Here is an 18,250-nt window from a genome sequence, read left to right as displayed (position 1 = left end):
TTTCAGTGTTGCAACCTTGTCGGAACTCCGAACGGTTTCAGAACAATAATATGCTAACTCGTGGTTTGTACAACCCCAACCCCAACATTTTTCCATGACAATTATTGACGGATAAAACATAATATTTCGTTCCGTTTACATTCTTATCAACATATTACACGGTTACCACCCTGCGGTATACGACCTTGGTGCTCGTCTGTGAAACGTAAACGTAATATTATTCATCGTTATATACGTTCGACGTCCTATGGTAGACAAGACAATATAATATAATATGTACCATGTTCGAGCCTTGTTATTGTTTATTTGTTGTTTGACGCACGCGCATGCGATCCAAATACCCTATTCCGACCTGTGGAATGTGGATACCTACTTTTTTTGAATAGTCGTTTTTTTCGTATACAAATTTAATAATATCGCTTGTTATGTTTATGGCGTTATTTGAATTTTAAGGACTACAGCGAGACACAACTATCTATTATCGAATTTCGTGTTTTTATCCGACAAATACCTACTTATGTCTCTTGCAGGACACCAGAAGCAGTTGTTATTTACAACTGCAGTAGTCTTAGGAGTTTTACTTGGTGAGTCGTATATTCAATATTGACAATAGTTTAAATAGTTAACTTGGGACCTTAAATCACCAGATAACTAAAACTTTAATATCTTTATATTCCTACCTAGGTACAGTTAACTAACACATTATTTGTAGGTACACAGGTTTTATTAACTTGTTATAACTTACAACTAAACCAAGAAATTTGCTTTGGCATCACAATTTAGTCTTAACATTAAAGTCTCTTGTACCTGTGGCAATGTTAATTTTATTGTAGTCTTAAATCTACTTGTTTTAATTCTTAACTTTGTGTTTAAAAGAAGGTTTAACACACTGATGAATACATGAATAGGACTATGAATTATATAGTATTATAGTAGAAAAGAGCATTATTTTTAGCGTACCTACTGTTAAACATAGGTTCCTTATCATAAGGTTTGAATTAGATACTATGTAATAAATATAATTTTGAACTTTTTATTTATCAGGCTGACTTTTGTAAAAATATTTTCATAAATTAAAACTTTTTACTCATGTTAAGAATTATTTTTCTTTTGCGTCTTATGCCTAAATATTATATATGTTCTGTACGCATATTCATACTTATTTAACTATACTATTTTTAATTTAAAATATTTTACAATTTATAGATTCTGCATTTTTCAAGATTTTAATTGTATTAAAATGATATCCCTACTGATGAAATATAGTTCCTACTTGTTAATATTAATATTAACTAACCTAATCTTGTTCATGTTTGAATTTTATAAACTTCAATGTACTCCCATAACTAATTATAACTTTTAATACATATATTATATTTTTTTGGTGAAGAGTTCTGCTAACCATTGTTCAGTAAACTAATACCTATATTAAAGTTACAATTCACCCTCTTTTTAACATTATTATAGTTTGTTCTTTACTGACAATTTATTGATGTTGAATCAATTTATATTCTAAATTTTTCAATTATATTTTCTACAAAATATACCATTAAAACACTGCACATTTTGCATTCAATTTGTTTAGTGAAAACAGCCACTAATACCTTCTCATGATCTATTAAGGACTATTATAATACAGTGTTTTGGTTAAATTATTTATATAGGTATCTGTTTACTAAGCATGCAACCTGAAAATGTAATATTATTTTTTATTAGCCAGCATACAAAATTATTGGTTGCTATAATATTATTTTTGTACTTTGAATCTTTGAACAATTAATTCAATTATGTCTTATTATATAGTCTCAATTTGACATTGGCCACAATTTTAATTTAAAACTTACCTATGTGTATGCGCATATAGCATAATAGCCCTTATCTAGTTTTATATATTGTATCTATAATCTGGTACAGCGATTAGGTAGGTAGGTACCTACCTATAATGAAAATTAATATATTTAACAAAGTATTTTATTACTTTTAGCAAAAATTTGTTTTTAATTTATTATATTATAACACCTTTTTATTTTTAGAAGTTTTATGTGTTCATATAGTTATTTAATCTAATCATATTTGTCATTAACTTGTTATTCTAAAATATTGCTGATACAGAAAAATATTATTGTTATGAAATATATTATGTGACAATACAGAAGTACCTAAATAATATGTAAGTAGTTACAAAACAAAATAATTATTGTGATTATTGTATTAGTTAATTAAAATATACGTGTTTCAACAATTAAGTATCTAGGTATGTCAGGTATGAGTGGTATGACATATTATATTTATTCTTATTTTAAAGATATTAACATTTTTCTTTTTACAACAATACTTATTAATAAGTTTTTATGAAGTAATCTACCTTAGCTCTAGTAAATTATTTATATTCTGTTGATTTAATGTTTAATAGGCTTTGTTTTTCACCAATATAGCTACGCCATATGAAATAAAAAAAAAATTTAAGTAATGCGATATGAGCTGTATTTAGAGCACAATTAATAACTCTATTTAAATAGATTTTAATCTTTATCGAAAAAAAGTTCAATTTCATATTTTTTTTTCTAAATTGTATTTATCTATGTGAGTGTAAAATTTATTTTTGGATGTATCTATTTTGTAATTTAAAATAGTCAAATCAATGTTTTTTCTTTTTCCTGCAGTATTTTGAAGTTCTATAACAAAATAATAAAAGCCATTTATTTCAATTTACATTTAGGTACATTTTAAAATCAATTACCAATATTATTTATTTTTATTATACACAATTTATTATGAGTAATATCGTAATGAAGAATCCAGTAGCTTATGTCATCTTAAATCTTGATCTTGGGATAATAATAATATACCTACCTCAAATGATGTGAAGAAATTACAAATAACTACATATTCTAGCATTTATTGTGGAGGACAGAAACAGAATACAAACATAATCTTATGAGTTAGGAGGTGATGGTTAAAAATATACCTTTCTAATTGCATGTTAAAGATGCAATAAAGATTTAAATATTAAATACAATTTTGTTTACAGACCATTTGAGTGCTGGCCGCTCAAGCTCTGGCAGGGGGTCAAATTTGTCAATAGGGCCCAGATATAGTCAAACTTTCTTGTTGCCAGGATCAATGTTGTTGTTGGGACGGGTTGGGTCACAAACAAAGGAGAATGTACAGGGCTGGCGTAATCATGAATCTAGTGGTAACCCATAAATCATAATAATACATAGTAGCTGATATTTGTTTAATTAGGTTATTAATGGAAAGTTATGTGTTAAGACCAAATGCTAGTCTTAATTTTTAATTTAATATTTTCATGAAAAATGAATACACGACAAAATATAGTGTAAATAAAGATAATTACTTAGGTGTCAACAAAATATATTATACTGTTATATCTTATATATTAATTTATTTTTGATTAAATATATTTACTTATATTAACTGTCTTAACCTATGAGTGACGATTAGGTGTGTAAGTAGTATTAAATATTAGATAACATTAAACAAATAATATAAATTAATTATTAAGTAAATACCATTATGTGTCAATACCATTACTCCATGATGTTGCTTTCACAATATTAATAATACAAATATTTTCTGTTTAATATCACAGTTGCATTTGTCAATGATGTCGACAGTCGAAGTCAATATAAAGACAAACCTGAGGAGTCAGAAAAATCTCAATCACCACCAGTGCACAAAAGTGAGTGTGCTACATTGCTATGACTGTCAGTTGAAAAATTATCGCTAACTTATTATAATTATAACTTATATTATTGTTGGTTTGCAGTCATTTTGTGTACCTACCTCTTGCTTGTGATGTTATTTCAATACCTAGGTATTTAATATTTATATTTTGTACATCAAACAGATATGAAATTGGTGCGCAAGAACTCTCTTCTCCATTCAGCATGGGTTATCATTGCAATAGTGTTAACGATTATATTCGGTGCCATAGCCGTTTACTATTGGGTACTGTTTTATCCGATTCTGTGCAAGAAAGAGCGCAAGTATGACGTTATGCAAATGTCTGCCAAACCGTAATGACCATGCATACAATTCAACAATAAAGAAATAAACATTAAAATCTCTAGGTGGTGGTGACTAACTGACTCTATTCTGAAAAAAATTATCGTGATAATATAAATGTTTAATGAAAAACAATTATTTGTGTACCTTTAAATGTTTCCTATTTTCTTTTTTATAAGCATCTTTACTTTGTTTAAATTTATGACTGACTAAATTGATAAGATCTACAAACAGTGACTGCCTTTTAACAGTTCCTTAAACTATTTTATACTTAACTGTTTACAGAACAATATTTTTGAAATTTGTATTTATTTCTAAGAGATTAATTAGTGCATATTTTTTTGTATACTCCATTATAAATGCATAAATGTCAAATTTAATGATAACTTAATAATTATTGTATTATTAATCTAATTATGATGTATTAAGAGGATATGATACCCGCTTGTGTTGGCTCCATCTTACAAGTGCATAACATAGCAAATTTTATGCTCAGCAGAACACTTGTAGGTCCGTCAGTTAAAAATTTTGAGCAAATTGACCTCTTATAAAATCTAAAGGTAAGATTATTATTTTGGCAACCTCTTGAGTTTTTTAATATATTTTAATTTTAAAGCGAGTTATCAATATTTTAAAATTGTAAATTGTTTGTATATCTTAAAATACTCATAACTTGCTTTAAAATTAAAATATATTAAAAAGCTAATGAGGTAGCCTAAATAATTATCTTACCTTTAGATTTTATAAGAGGTCAATTCACTCTAATTTTTAAATGAACGGAGCTACATGTGTTCTGCTGAGTGTAAAATTTGGTATGTTACGTTCTTGTAAGACGGATACAACACATAGGGGTATCGCGTCCTCTTAAATTTGGTGCAAAAAATATTCAACAGTTTTATTATTTTTATAATTTGTTTTTAACAGTGGCGTAGCCAGGATTTTTTTTCGAGGGGGGGCTGATCAACTTTTACACTTTTACACATTAAATACGTACTAGCACAGATAGATAGCTGAAGTGTTAATACTTTTTGTACATTTTTAAATATTTTAAATACAATTTAAGACTTTTTGAGCGACTATCATAGACCATAAAAATAATTTATTAATTTTCTTAACATTTCGGGGGGGGGGGGGGGTGCAGCCCCATCAGCCCATCCCCTGGCTACGCCACTGGTTTTTAAACACTATTACAGGTTTTTTTTTAAAATTACATTCTATTTTAATATTTAGGAGGTTTGTAAAAGTAAGAACTGAATAAAAAAAATTATTTTATTTGTTACTTGTGTTTTTACTCTTTAATAATACTTTAAGTTATATTTCAATACAATCATTGACCGCATTCATAAGTTCAATGTAACAATAACAATCTCAAGATTTCTTTTTAAGAATCAACTGTCTTATTTTCTATTAGTATTAATATCAGTTAATTTATTTATCATTGTCATAACAATGTCTGAATTAAAGAGAAATTAGAATTAAAAAGTAGGAAGCCTAAAAATGATAAAGGAAAATCACTGATTTTTTTAAATGAGATATAAATTACTATTACTATTTTTAAGATGAAATTCCACTTAATACTTACAATTTAAGTGAAGCGTAGGTACAAATAAATTATTATTAAATCACTAGTTAGTAGTTTAGAAACTATTTTATAATTTTTTCTTAACCCCAAAGTACCTACATATTTTTTTAGTGTTATTTAGTGATTTAAGGTCTGGGCCATTGTCGCTTGAGTAGTTGATTTTTGGGAGGCGAGAGGTAATTCCTGGGATGGAGATAGATAGTAGTTTATTTTAATATGGGGGCTGGTGTGAATTTGAAGATGATTTCTAAATTTATAGAGAAGTTTAGCTTGGCGGTTTCAGTGACCTTAGGAATGTGTAGATATGTATGAAAGGTGGGTTTAAAATATAAGGAGGAACATAAGTTATGATTCTAAGGATTTTTAATTGAAACTTGTATTTTTAATGTATCCATTTGATTTTCTAGCAGTGCCTAAAGCTGTATACAATACTACCAAATACAATTAAGAATAAGATTGTTTATGTTAATTTTGGTTTTGAGAACTTACCGAGGATGGGTTCTTAGAATGTAGAGTTGTTTATTTGATTTTAGTTTTGTTGTGTGAATGTGTTTAGCTAGCCCATGTTAGACGTTTGTCTAAAATTAGGTGTCGGAGTTTGGTATAGATTTGTTTTTTACGTGTACTGGAGGGGGCTGACTGTGACAGTCAGCAAATGTATACATCAGTGGTGTACATCATATTTGCTTTCATTCATTTATACGCACCAGAGGGAGTACCAGTGTGAGTGAAGTATATTAGTAAATTACTTTGTCGTCAGCGCATTCGGGTTTATGGGTTGATCAGTGGCGCAAATAGGAAAAATGTTTAGAGGGGCTCAAGCCCCAACACATTTTTTTTTAAATTATAATTTATAGGTACTTACTTTTAAAAATGGTATACTATTATTTTTTGAGAGGGCTTTGAGTGATTTTGTGCCACTGAAGTTGATCTGCCAAGTACAGATTAAAGATAGTTGGAGATGAAACTGCATCTTGGGGAACGCCTGCTAAAATTAGAGAGATAGGTACTGGAGAGTTCTATTCCTGACCTGTCTGAGAAGTGACATTCGTGATTCGTTTAGATAATAGATATGAGTATATGACTTAAGAGGATGTCAGCGCACTATTTGTTTTCTCTTTCTGGCCCACGCGCAACATAGACAAAACGCATTTACGCAGAATCGTTTATTCTATGTTTTTAAGTAATCTTAGAGTAAAATTATCCATTACAAAAAAGATAGAGAATAATATTTTTGAGGGAATGACTTAACAACTTGTCTAAATATTGTCTCAAAACAATTTAAATATAATTTAAATTTACAAACATTTTTTGCTTATTTTGAAAGTCGAATTACAATAAAATATAAAATTGATATGTCATTCTCTCAAAAATATTATTTTATATCTTTTTTGTAATGAGTGATTTTACTCTTAAGACAAATAGTGATTATTTTCGAAATGTTGTCAAAATATAAACTGTAAAAACATATAAAAATAATTGTGCCTATGTATATTTAATATATTTGAACTTGAATAATAATATAATGTATAATATAATGAATAGAAACTTATAAACTTATGAGGAACCATGTACTAAATTTCCAAGCTTTTTACCAAGTGAAAAAGTTTTTATCCAGAATAATTTTAAAAAAATGTCTCAAGACTATAACCAGCTCAAAAAGAGTCAAAATAATACGAAAATTGTTACTATTCATTGAAAATGCTTATATAAATATTTGGTGAAAATTTGAAGGGTCTACGGCTATTAATTTTTGAGTTACACCAAAACAATTTTTGCATAAAAATTACCACTTTTTTTTTGTTTATCTAGACGTTTTTTAAAACTACTTGCCATTTTCTATTTTGACCTCCCAAAAGTACCAACTGGATTTACTTTTCTATCAGAAAAGATGATGATCTAGGATATCGGAGCATTTTTTAAACCCAAAATGTTACTGACAGAGAAAAAAAATACACATTATGCTCCGCTAAAAATCTAAAATTATTTACGATTGTACATTTTTAATAAATAAAAAAAAACTTCTTAAATTAATTAAAATATATTGATGCAATTTTGAGCGGAATAATGAATGTATTGGTTTTACAATATATTTTATTGTCATCACTCATCACCTTTTGGGGCAGTGTAACCTGAACACCGTATAGCAAAAACTATTTGTTGGAGAGGTTCCTTCTTAACATGAATAGTCTTGTTGATTTTATACTATTGCATGCAGATTTATTTGAAAACATTTTTACTCATTATATAATTAACAATAATCTCCTATTTTATCTTTTGCAAATAATAAATTTTAAAAAGGTTTATTATAATAAAATAATAATATTTCAAATAAATGCCTTTATTAATTTTTCTTAAGGATTTTATTTTTCAAATTACAACATTACAAACCCACGTTATTATAAATTTCTAATAGCATCATCAAATTCGATTTTATACAAAGTATCAATTTGGCCAATTCACTAAACACAATTTATTGCAGATTTCTGATCTACAAACCAATACATTTCATTCTAAAATAATGTATTACAAGTGTGCGCCATTAATAATTCAATTAAATAATTATTATTACTTTGAAGGATTATAAAATACAATAAGTTACCATTTAAAAATTATTACTATTATTAATTATAATAAATACCATCAAACAATTTAATCAACTACGGATTACAATGGATTTTTAAAAATAATAATAATAAAAATTAAATAAAAAAAACATTCTTCAAAAATTGAACTCTGATATTATTATCTTAAAAATGAATATTACACATAAATAGGTGGAAATCTAGGTATTATTTAGATTATTTTTAACAACTAGTTAATTAATAAGTTACAAATTATGAGTGTATTTTCTTCAAATTAATATTAATTTTCTGATTATAATACGTTAGTTTATTGAAGTTTAAACCAGAAGGTTGACTGTTAAGTGTTACAATTAAACATTTTATTAGCAAAACTTGTTCAGTCTTAAAAAATATAAAATATAAAAAAAAGAGAGACCGGAGATGTGTTTATAATTCTTCTTTAGGAAGATCGTCTAAGTCAACATCAGATAAATCAATATCATCGGCAGTTGGTAATTCACCATCTTTACCATCCCAAGGTTCGGTTGCTTGAATTTCTGGTAATGCAGCGCCTTTGACTGGGGCAGTTGTACCACGACCGTAAGACAAATCTCTGTTCAAGAATGGAAACATATTTAATCAGTATACAATTTAAATCAATTTATTAGAAAAAAAAATAGATAACTATTGCATACCTTAAAAATTCCTTAATACCATCTTCTGAAAATGACCCTCTTAAAATTGAATACTTCATTTTTTTAACATTCAGCACAGCCAAAGCGGGATATCCAAAACCACCGATTTCTAGTGTTGATTCTAATTCCGGCTGCTTGCCTGCTTCGGCCCACAACCATCTAAATAGTTTTTTAGAATCATATTTAACAATAAACTACAAACTATTGTAAGGAAAAAAATACAGTAGGAATAAGAACAAGAAACAAGAATATGGTAAAATCGAAGATACGTGATGTGTGGAAAATATATGAAGCAGAAAAAAATGTATATATTGAAATATAATTTACCCCCAAAGTTTTTGTTTGAATTTATCTCCTAATGAGCGTAATGTATTCAGGTACTCATTACGACAGCTGGCCTGGCAATCTAAAATGTGGGGTAGTACAGAGACTACACACAGAGCATGCTCTGAGCACCCAGCTTTGAATGTATCTTCATTTACAATCTATTTAATATACAATTTAAATTAAGCAATCATAGTTTATTGATTCATTCTACTTTCTAAAACCTTACCTCAATAATGTCTGGTGGTGGTACATTTTCTTGATGTTTCTGCATTGCCCAGCTAACAATGTCTGAAGATGTTCTTCCTCCAGTATATTCCTCAGCTCCACTTGAACTGGATGTGCCAGATGGGAAAAATTTAATTGTGGGATATCCACGAATGTTGAATTCTTGAGCTTTTGAAGAGTGCACAGTAGCATCTAATGCTCCGAGTTTAACCTTTAAAGCATAAATAATCATAAAGACTCAATTTTAAAATGATATTGGGACACAATGTTTGCTTTACTTTTCCTTTGAGTTCTGAAGCAGCTGCTGCCCAATGAGGAGCCAAGTTTTTACAATGTCCACACCATGGGGCAAAGAATTCAACCAACCAAATATCATCAGAATTCAATACAAGCTTATCGAAATTTGAATCAGTCAGTTCAACAACGTCGTCACCAGATGATGATTTTTTAGACGATTTAGATGATCCATAAGGTACACCTTGGAGATTAGCGCTAATGGCATTCTTAATGGCTTTGGTGACTTCATCAGTAATACCGACAGCCGTTCGATCTCCGGTGAAATCTTGTGGTTTGTTTTTATCAACAAAAATTTTTACAGTAGGAAAACCTTGTACTCCATAACGACCTGCGAAAGACGGATACTTATCGGCATCTATGGCAGCCACTTTAACGATACCCTGAAAAAAAATGATGGAGCATACGCATAAGAACCTGGCCAGCACCTGGAACGCATAACACTGTCGTGAGTACTATACCTTAAGGGCTTTTGCGGCTTTCGAGTATTCGGGTACAAGTCGCTGGCAGTGTCCGCACCACGGGGCGTAGAACTCGACCACCCATATCTCGACGCTTTGGAGCACCTGATTGAAATTGTCATCGGTGAGTTCAATGACGTCCGAATTAGACGGATATATGGCCACCGCGGAATTGGCAAGGGCCGCTAACAAAACGTCTGAAAAAACCACGAAAACAAATAACAACGAGCCGTATTCGACGCGATCGGCAGTTTGCGAACGAGCGTCCAATGCAGGTACTACTTACAGCACAGCGGGTTCATATCAGTCGGCGTTTTATTCTTACAACGGGAAATCGAAAATCGGAGGAAATCGAGAACAAAGGAATAATATTTTAGACGCGCGCAGCGGGAGTCAGGGGACGATTGTGCCGGAGTGCCGCTCGATCGGAAGACGACAGGACGTTCTATGGCACTCGCTAGAGTGTGGGCGATAAGGAAATCGTGACGCGATCGTGTTTGCCGCCGGCTGGTTGTTCGGTGCGTGGAGCGTCCTTTGTCGACGTGCGCGCGTCCGATTAGGTTACGTGATTTGTGTTTGCGTCTCCGCCGTTTATGAGGAACTTATCGGAAGAGACAAAATAACGACGGCGGCGACAACCTAAATCTCTCGACTCTCGCAGTCTCGCGTTATCGACACGGACGTGTTATCATCGGCAGCCGCTCGTGGTCCGCTCTCATTGGTCGATGCGCTCGCGCCGCCACTAACGCCGCTGCACCATCATAAGCCGATGAGATTGTAAAAAACGTTAATATTATGCCATAGATTTCGTAGTAATCGGTAAATCAGTTAATCAGTTACTGAGTAAAGTTCATCAACCGATAAAACCACGTTTGAGCCATAGAGTTGTAATATTACTCTATTAATTGTTTAATGTTTGAGCATTTTGCCCGGTCTCCGCGAAAAGATAACAACAACGCCAGATGGTCGTATACGTCTTTTATCACAGAATTAATATGGTATTCCTGGCGCATCCGAATAGTGTGCCGTGCACGGTAATAGGAAAAAACAAATGAATGAAAACCAAACGACACATTTTTGTTTTTTTCATAAAATTTTAATCACTCGAGATTTAATAATTAAATACCAAACAAAATAATATTTTACATAATCAGTGAAATGCGTAAAATATACGTGGTTATTTTGTAGCTTTACCTTATAAATATGATAAATTTATATTTTATATTGATGAAATATTGATGCAATATGAATTTAAATTTTATTCTTACTTATTTCCTTATTATAATTTTTTTACAGTTTTACCAATAATAAACATGACTTATAAATTATAATATAATGTTTTTATTTCAAATTATCTGGTAATACCTATTTTTTAAAAATTAATTAATTTTTACAAAATAAAATATATTATTTTAAGTTTGTGGTGTTCAGAAAAAATTTACTATAGGTACTACATATTGCTTTTCCCTTTTTCCTATACGCCTATACCTACATCTATATGCCTTTTTTTCCTTTTGCTCTTTTTTTCAGTTTCCTACTAAACCCTGGGTGATCAGTGGTTAGTGGTCAGTAGTCACCCATCAGGGTACAGGCGCAACTAGACCAATATTTTTTTGGCGTGCAAAAATTAAAAAGATTTCCAGTATCTACGTGGTCCACCTCTCCTCTCTCAATTATACCCTATAATCAATTATGTCATTATAATTATTTTTATTCAGTTGAGTAGGACGTTTTTAACTTTGACTGATTGCAACTAGAATTAGAATAGCTATAAACAGGAAGACTTCGATTGTTAATTTCTTTCTAGGTAGTTTTTTTTTAAATACTACGTGTATTATTGACGTAAATAGGAGCAGCCTTAGTGGAGAGCTAAATGATTGGTATTAATTTGTAGTATCGCGTGTTGGCCACAAACACAATATATACAAACTTACACAAACAAGTTATTCATATTTAATATTATAAAATAAATAATAGATATGCTGGCTCAATAGTATGCTGCCTATAGTTATTAATTTTCTTATTAATGTTATTAGCGTTTAAATTTTGTTTAAAATACATTTGCATAATAATATTATAATACATCAATTTTTAATTTCTAAAAATTTTCCTATATTCTTTTTATCTTTTTTATGTTTCTTCTCGTTCGTAAAGTATAAGTTCTTTTTATTTTCAATATAAAACAATTACACTTTTTAGATTCATAGACGCACGCACATCAACAATGAATTCAATTATTAACGAAGGATTATATCTCTCAGACCACAGATCAATATTAGATCTAAAGATTTATATTTTTATGCACCTACAATGTTTCAACACCGTCAAGCTTAATAAAAAAGTTATTGAGTCCAAGTGACGATAAGGAATTATTTTTATATAAGTCTTGGTCGGCACATATAAGTAAGCTAAACTATAATAGATGTCTAAACCATAATTATCTACTAGTAGATAACCGTGGTCTGAACCAAGTAAGATGATTTTATGTATTTTGGAAAATGTATTTATTTAATATTGTGTCGTCTCCACACCAAATACATCACCCACTACGCCGGACGGCGTCACACACACACAAAATAAACACTTTGTTCCAGAAACATAAAGATATGTTCATGAATCATGAATGAGTTTTACGGCATTTAAAATAGGTTCAATAAGGATGTTTAATGGGAATAGTGAGTGGTAGGAGACTTAGAAATAGGCATGACAAATTATATAGGTAAGTATCATCACAGTTGTACTAGTTTTGCGCAGTAGATACGCATCTTCTTCACATCCGGCCTATATCGTTGTTCTCCACTTCTCAACATTGGTTGATTTTGTTCTACGTTATATATGTATGTATATGATTGACAGCCAATAAGAAGTGGAGAGCTACGATATAGGTGAAGTAAAGAGTGGAGGATGCGTATCAAAATTGGTGTGATGATACCTATATAATTTGTCATGGAAATAGGACTTTGGTAATCTCTAAATAATAATAAATAAAATATAATATATTTATATATATAATAAAAATATGATAACTAATATAATAATGATAAAATATAGTTATAGTTATAATATTATAGGACAGTGTTGAATTGTAAATGAGAATCGGGGGATATTATCCCAATAATTAAAAACTATTATATTTTTATTCCCCTTGGACTTATAACACGGTATGTGACAAATGAAAATCCCTCGGCGCTAGCAGCCTAGCTCAACTTTCAGAGGCTTATATACACACTAAAATTCAACGCTATAGTAAGCCGAAAATGTGCGAATGCCGTACTGCGACAAAATTTAAAATTTGAAATTAAAACCTATTCAACGTTAAATTCGATATTTATTCATTTTTATTAAAATATGTTTTATTGATGTATAAATAACGAATAATGTTATACAGTTTGCTATATACTATTGTATTTATTCGCTGTATTGATCTATGTAAATTATTGCGTAGGCGTTTGTGTGTTCTCGCTTGCGATGTAGATTAGGTTGACAGGGGACACCACAATAAAAAAACGCGCCACGTGTGATACCTCATGATTTTAAATGACATGGGTGATGACGTGATCTGATATAATGTCGTTTAAGAAGCATAGGTGGTGTGGGAACGTACGCGACGCTGCAGTCATCCTGTACATCGAGTTCATTGAAGTAATATAGATAATACAAAATATAATAATAAGTTAAAAAACCTGTATAACACAAGACCATGGTATAAATTAAACACATATTCTTTTGGAGCGATGCAGATCACAGGTGGTTTAAGCGCAAATTTAAGAAACCTTAGGGGCTGGAGAAATGTTCGCACGCTTTGAAAAATTATTTTTTTCTAAACATCAGTGCGGTGCCATTTGTAGACGAGTAGGTATGTAAACAAACTGAAAAAACAAATATTTTGTAATAAATGGTGCTAGATACCTATTATAATAGTATATTCAATAATCAATACACTTAAATAACAAACTATAAACAAAGAGACAGTGGCATTCATATGCAGTCTTTCAACCTGCCAAAGATAATGATAAAACAAATGTCATTATCCTGTGTTCAAAGTTATCTCACCAACATTAAACATGATAACATAATAATATTATGACTATTGTTACACAAATAAGTAATAACTACGTATCTGTGACCTGTTCTGTACAACACATTAAATTAGCTAAAGATTATTTCTTAGTATTATGTTATAGCTGGGGACATAATAGCGAAGTACCTACATATTTTATTCCTCATTATACAATAATATATAGGCATATATGTATAATTCAACATTTTTGTATTTATTGATAATTTTTACTTCAAAATACCTATAATGGAAAAAGTTTTTTATTTTTTGGGAGTGCACATTTTAAATTTGGGAGTGAACAGTCCCCTGAGCGGTTGAGCATATATACCTACCTAGTTGCGAGCGCCAATGCATCTGGGTACTAGTTTCATCGATCGGGGTGCTTGCAATCAGAACACGTTTTGTGACTTTTTGACCGCACCACACCAGGCCTTAATGTACTAATAGGCAATAGCATTGTTATGTTATGCGTTTGTGAGACCGCGAAGACAACGCATATGCGAGTATGGCATCTCTTAACTCTTAAGGGTAGTTAAACATTGCCCACAGTAAATAATTACAAAATAAAAAAACTGAAAAGTTTCTACTCGAATAATTTATCTAACTATCTAGACAAATAATTTGTTAATCTTATATAGTTTTTTAAGAACATTTACAACGGTTTATTTGTACTTATTTAGATAAGAGAAAGATAAATGGTTATTATTATCTATAGATACACATAGGAAGTACTTAGTACAATGGAAGTCAGTATAGGTACTATAGATAATAATGTTAATGTAGTATAATAGGTATATATACTGTTGCACGAGCATCAGATTTACGACAGTTATAAAAAAAATTACATATCATAGAGCTTAAGTCAGGGCTAGCATTCGAATCATTTATTCGGGTTTCGGGTGCTGGATGAATTCGGGTGTTCAAACGGGTAAGACCGTTTTCGACCAAAAACATACCCTTCGCTTTTCGGCCAAAACAAAATGTTCAATAATAATGGATATTATATACTTTCGAGTTTCAATCTTGTTATACTTATAGAAAATTATTAAATATATTATATTATTCCTAAGTTGTATAAAAAATATAAAGTTAAATAATAATAGTAATAACAGTATACAATTTTTGTCAATAATTTATTGTGTTGTCATATAATGTTGCTATTAAATAATAAAATAATATATAATATTCGTACAATGATTGCAAATATAATTTTGAAAATTATTAAAAGTATAAGTTGCATACAATTCGTAAAATATATAAATAAAATATTATAATAATTATAATATATTTATTTATTGAAAAATACAAGCCTATACTTTTAATAATTTTCAAAATGATGTGTTAAAATAATTAAAAGTTTTAAATTTAGTTTTCAAAAGAAGTTAGCCTTTAACAAATAACAGTGGAAGTTACAAAAATATGTAAAGCTTTTTTAAAAGTAGATGAAAATGACTAAGTAATATTTAATGAAATAAGTCAAACGATAATAATCATGTACCCGCATTATCTGAACAAATACTACGGCTGATTGGTGAATATCCAATATCTAGCTTAAAAAGCTCATAAAAATTTAATTTGATTTGCTTGTAGACATTTTTTTTTTTTTGATAAAGGTAGATAAACTTATGAGGAACCTTTTATTACATTTTCAAATTTTAGATTTAAATAGAAAAATTGTTATGAATTTCAGTTCAATAAAATTTGCACATTTTCGTGAATTTTACGTATTTTGTCAATATTTGAACTTTAAATGCTTATAAAAAAAAATTGTGACTGAATTTTTAATAATTTTCATCTAACTGAAACTATATATAAGAAGCCTTCTATTAAATTTTCAAGCTTATTTACCCAACAAATAACATTTTATTGATATTTATGGAATAAAAAACTAAAAACTGGAAACTAAAAACGTCCATAAATATCTCAAAATAAGTTCAAATATTTTGAAAATTTTATGGTGTATAGAAAATGCTAATATAAGCATTCAGTCAAAATGTCATGCATCTACGGTCGTTTGTTTTAGAGTTACACCAAAAACAAAAATCGATTTTTCAAAAATTGATTTTGGCTAAAAATTCCCGTTTTTCCTAAATATTTTTTGGTTTTTCATTGCGTTTTTGAAAACTACTAGAAAAATTTTGACCCCCCAAAAGTACCAACTTGATTTACTTTCCTAAGTTACTGTTGAAGAAAATCTATGCACTTTTACTGTCCTAAAAGTTGATGACAGACACAAAAAAAAAAATACACATCATTGTAAAATCAATACATTCATCACTCCGCGTATACAAATACGCCACTGATTTCATGTATGTTTTTTGTTTTAGAGTTATGCCAAAAACCAAAGTCGATTTTGCGTAAAAATTCCCTTTTTTTCTGGCGCTTTTGAAAACTATTAGGAATTTTAAATGTTTACCTCCCAAATGCACCAACTAGTCTTTCCTATCGAACAAGAAACTATTGAAGAAAATCGAAGCAGTTTTACTGCCCCAAATGGTAGTGACAGACACAAAAATAAGAATAATTTAAATTTAAAAATTTAAAAAACACACATCATTGTAAAATCAACAAATTCATCGTTCCGCTCAGAATCTGAAATAGTAGATCATACTATTTTTAGATGGATTTCAACAGGCTTTGCTTAAACCACCCCCCCCCCCTCAAATACGTGCCTGTGTTTGGCACTGAATATGTAAATGTTTCATCGCAATAAATATTTTCAGAATCACATAACAATTTTAGATTTTCATGACAAGAAAATATTAACATATTTCTACCATTATCATTAACGAGTAAAAATGATTCTTAGGAAGTTGTTTTAATGTCCGTATTATTGACTGTCAAATGTACCTACCTCTTCAATGTTTTTCGGTCTACTTGGTACTTTGACGGACTTCATAAATATTTTTCTGGATTTCATGAACATCAGTATTATCAGATTTTAAACATTCTGAATATGCATTAAATTTTGACCAAGTTATAAGTATAATTTTTTTGGTCATGATAATAAATCATCAATTACTTTTCGCTTACATGCATTGTTCACTATTTGTCGATTTATTTATTTTTGGCGATGACAAACGATTATGAACATTGTTGTGTAATTCATCAGCAATTATATTATGTTCAGTTTTATTTGTTTATATTACTGCTTGGCAAGCAGTTAAACAACATCGTCAACGTGAAAATCCAGATTTGGATATTGGCTTGTACGTTAGAAAAAAATTTGTAATTTTCGCGAATTATTAAAGGTTTTCCAGGGGAACTTTCTAAAAATATCACTTTTTCAAGCATGTTAAAAATTAAAACGTATAAGAGAAATACAACGATTGTCACTATAGTCGACGTACAATTCGCTACTAAAAATACAGTGAAATAGTCCAGATATCGAACATTTTTGTATCTTTTTCACAAAAGTCTGTATATATAACCATAAGAACCATAATAATGATCGATGATAATTTTACCAGGTATATACGTATCTTAATTAGGCTTAATTAAACCAGTTGGACAGTTACTATTATCGACAGTTATCGACTTTCACCTTTAATACGGTATACAGCACTACAACACTGGTGCTGGCTAAATATTTCAATACTTATAATTTAAGTCCAAAAAAAAGTTTGGAGGAAAATCGAATCCAACATTTTTTTTTGAGGAGGAAAACAGTAAAACATTTTTGGAGGAAAATGCCCCCCCCCCCCCCCCCCCCCCCCCGAGACGACAGAGGGGAGCATGTGTGCATTCGCCGCATCGGCAGGTGTTATCGTCGATCGGTAGACAAAAGTCGCTATGGCTACACTTAAACTATACGGTTCTATATAAAGATAGTATTCTCAAAACAGGTCGCCCATGTCTGGTTGTCAGGAGGCCATTAATTATACATTTTTGTTGCTTGTCAAATAATATAATAAATTATGATATGAATAATTTATTATTCCTATCAAACAATATTGCTTATCTATATAATAATATATCGAAATGAAAATATATAGTATGAACGTATTTACATA

The 18,250-nt window shown here is 29.9% G+C and overlaps 2 protein-coding genes across 2 annotated transcripts; one reads left to right on the top strand and one right to left on the bottom strand.

Annotated features, from left to right (window-relative positions):
* Positions 1-206: 206 nt before the first annotated feature.
* On the top strand, positions 207-4,164 carry LOC100572661. The gene is made up of 4 exons (XM_003245441.4): positions 207-584; positions 3,032-3,196; positions 3,614-3,703; positions 3,872-4,164. Exons 1-4 carry the CDS (start codon positions 518-520, stop codon positions 4,042-4,044), a joined length of 495 nt encoding a protein of 164 aa, XP_003245489.1. The 5' UTR covers positions 207-517; the 3' UTR covers positions 4,045-4,164.
* A 3,791-nt stretch (positions 4,165-7,955) lies between these two features.
* On the bottom strand, positions 7,956-10,848 carry LOC100168202 (protein disulfide-isomerase A6 homolog). Its single transcript, XM_001948232.5, has 7 exons — positions 10,464-10,848; positions 10,178-10,374; positions 9,701-10,099; positions 9,424-9,633; positions 9,198-9,355; positions 8,871-9,029; positions 7,956-8,788 (listed from the first exon to the last, which is right to left on the bottom strand). The coding sequence occupies exons 1-7, from the start codon at positions 10,477-10,479 to the stop codon at positions 8,623-8,625; spliced, it is 1,305 nt and encodes a 434-aa protein (XP_001948267.2). The 5' UTR covers positions 10,480-10,848; the 3' UTR covers positions 7,956-8,622.
* Between the last annotated feature and the right edge of the window lie 7,402 nt (positions 10,849-18,250).

This window comes from Acyrthosiphon pisum, chromosome A1, assembly GCF_005508785.2.
Source record: "Acyrthosiphon pisum isolate AL4f chromosome A1, pea_aphid_22Mar2018_4r6ur, whole genome shotgun sequence".
Lineage (NCBI taxonomy): Eukaryota > Metazoa > Arthropoda > Insecta > Hemiptera > Aphididae > Acyrthosiphon > Acyrthosiphon pisum.
This window is presented reverse-complemented; position numbering and strand designations above follow the sequence as displayed.

What these genes read in the sequence shown, in the direction of transcription:
- LOC100168202 (XM_001948232.5), bottom strand. An exon ending in AAGCCGCAAAAGCCCTTAAG is followed by an intron (nt 10,100 to 10,177) that starts GTATAGTACTCA and finishes ATTTTTTTTCAG; the next exon opens with GGTATCGTTAAAGTGGCTGC. An exon ending in GGTATTAAGGAATTTTTAAG is followed by an intron (nt 8,789 to 8,870) that starts GTATGCAATAGT and finishes ATTCTTGAACAG; the next exon opens with AGATTTGTCTTACGGTCGTG.
- LOC100572661 (XM_003245441.4), top strand. Translation starts at nt 518, where the DNA reads ATGTCTCTTGCAGGACACCAGAAGCAGTTGTTATTTACAACTGCAGTA. An exon ending in AGTCTTAGGAGTTTTACTTG is followed by an intron (nt 585 to 3,031) that starts GTGAGTCGTATA and finishes TTTTGTTTACAG; the next exon opens with ACCATTTGAGTGCTGGCCGC. An exon ending in GCGTAATCATGAATCTAGTG is followed by an intron (nt 3,197 to 3,613) that starts GTAACCCATAAA and finishes TTAATATCACAG; the next exon opens with TTGCATTTGTCAATGATGTC.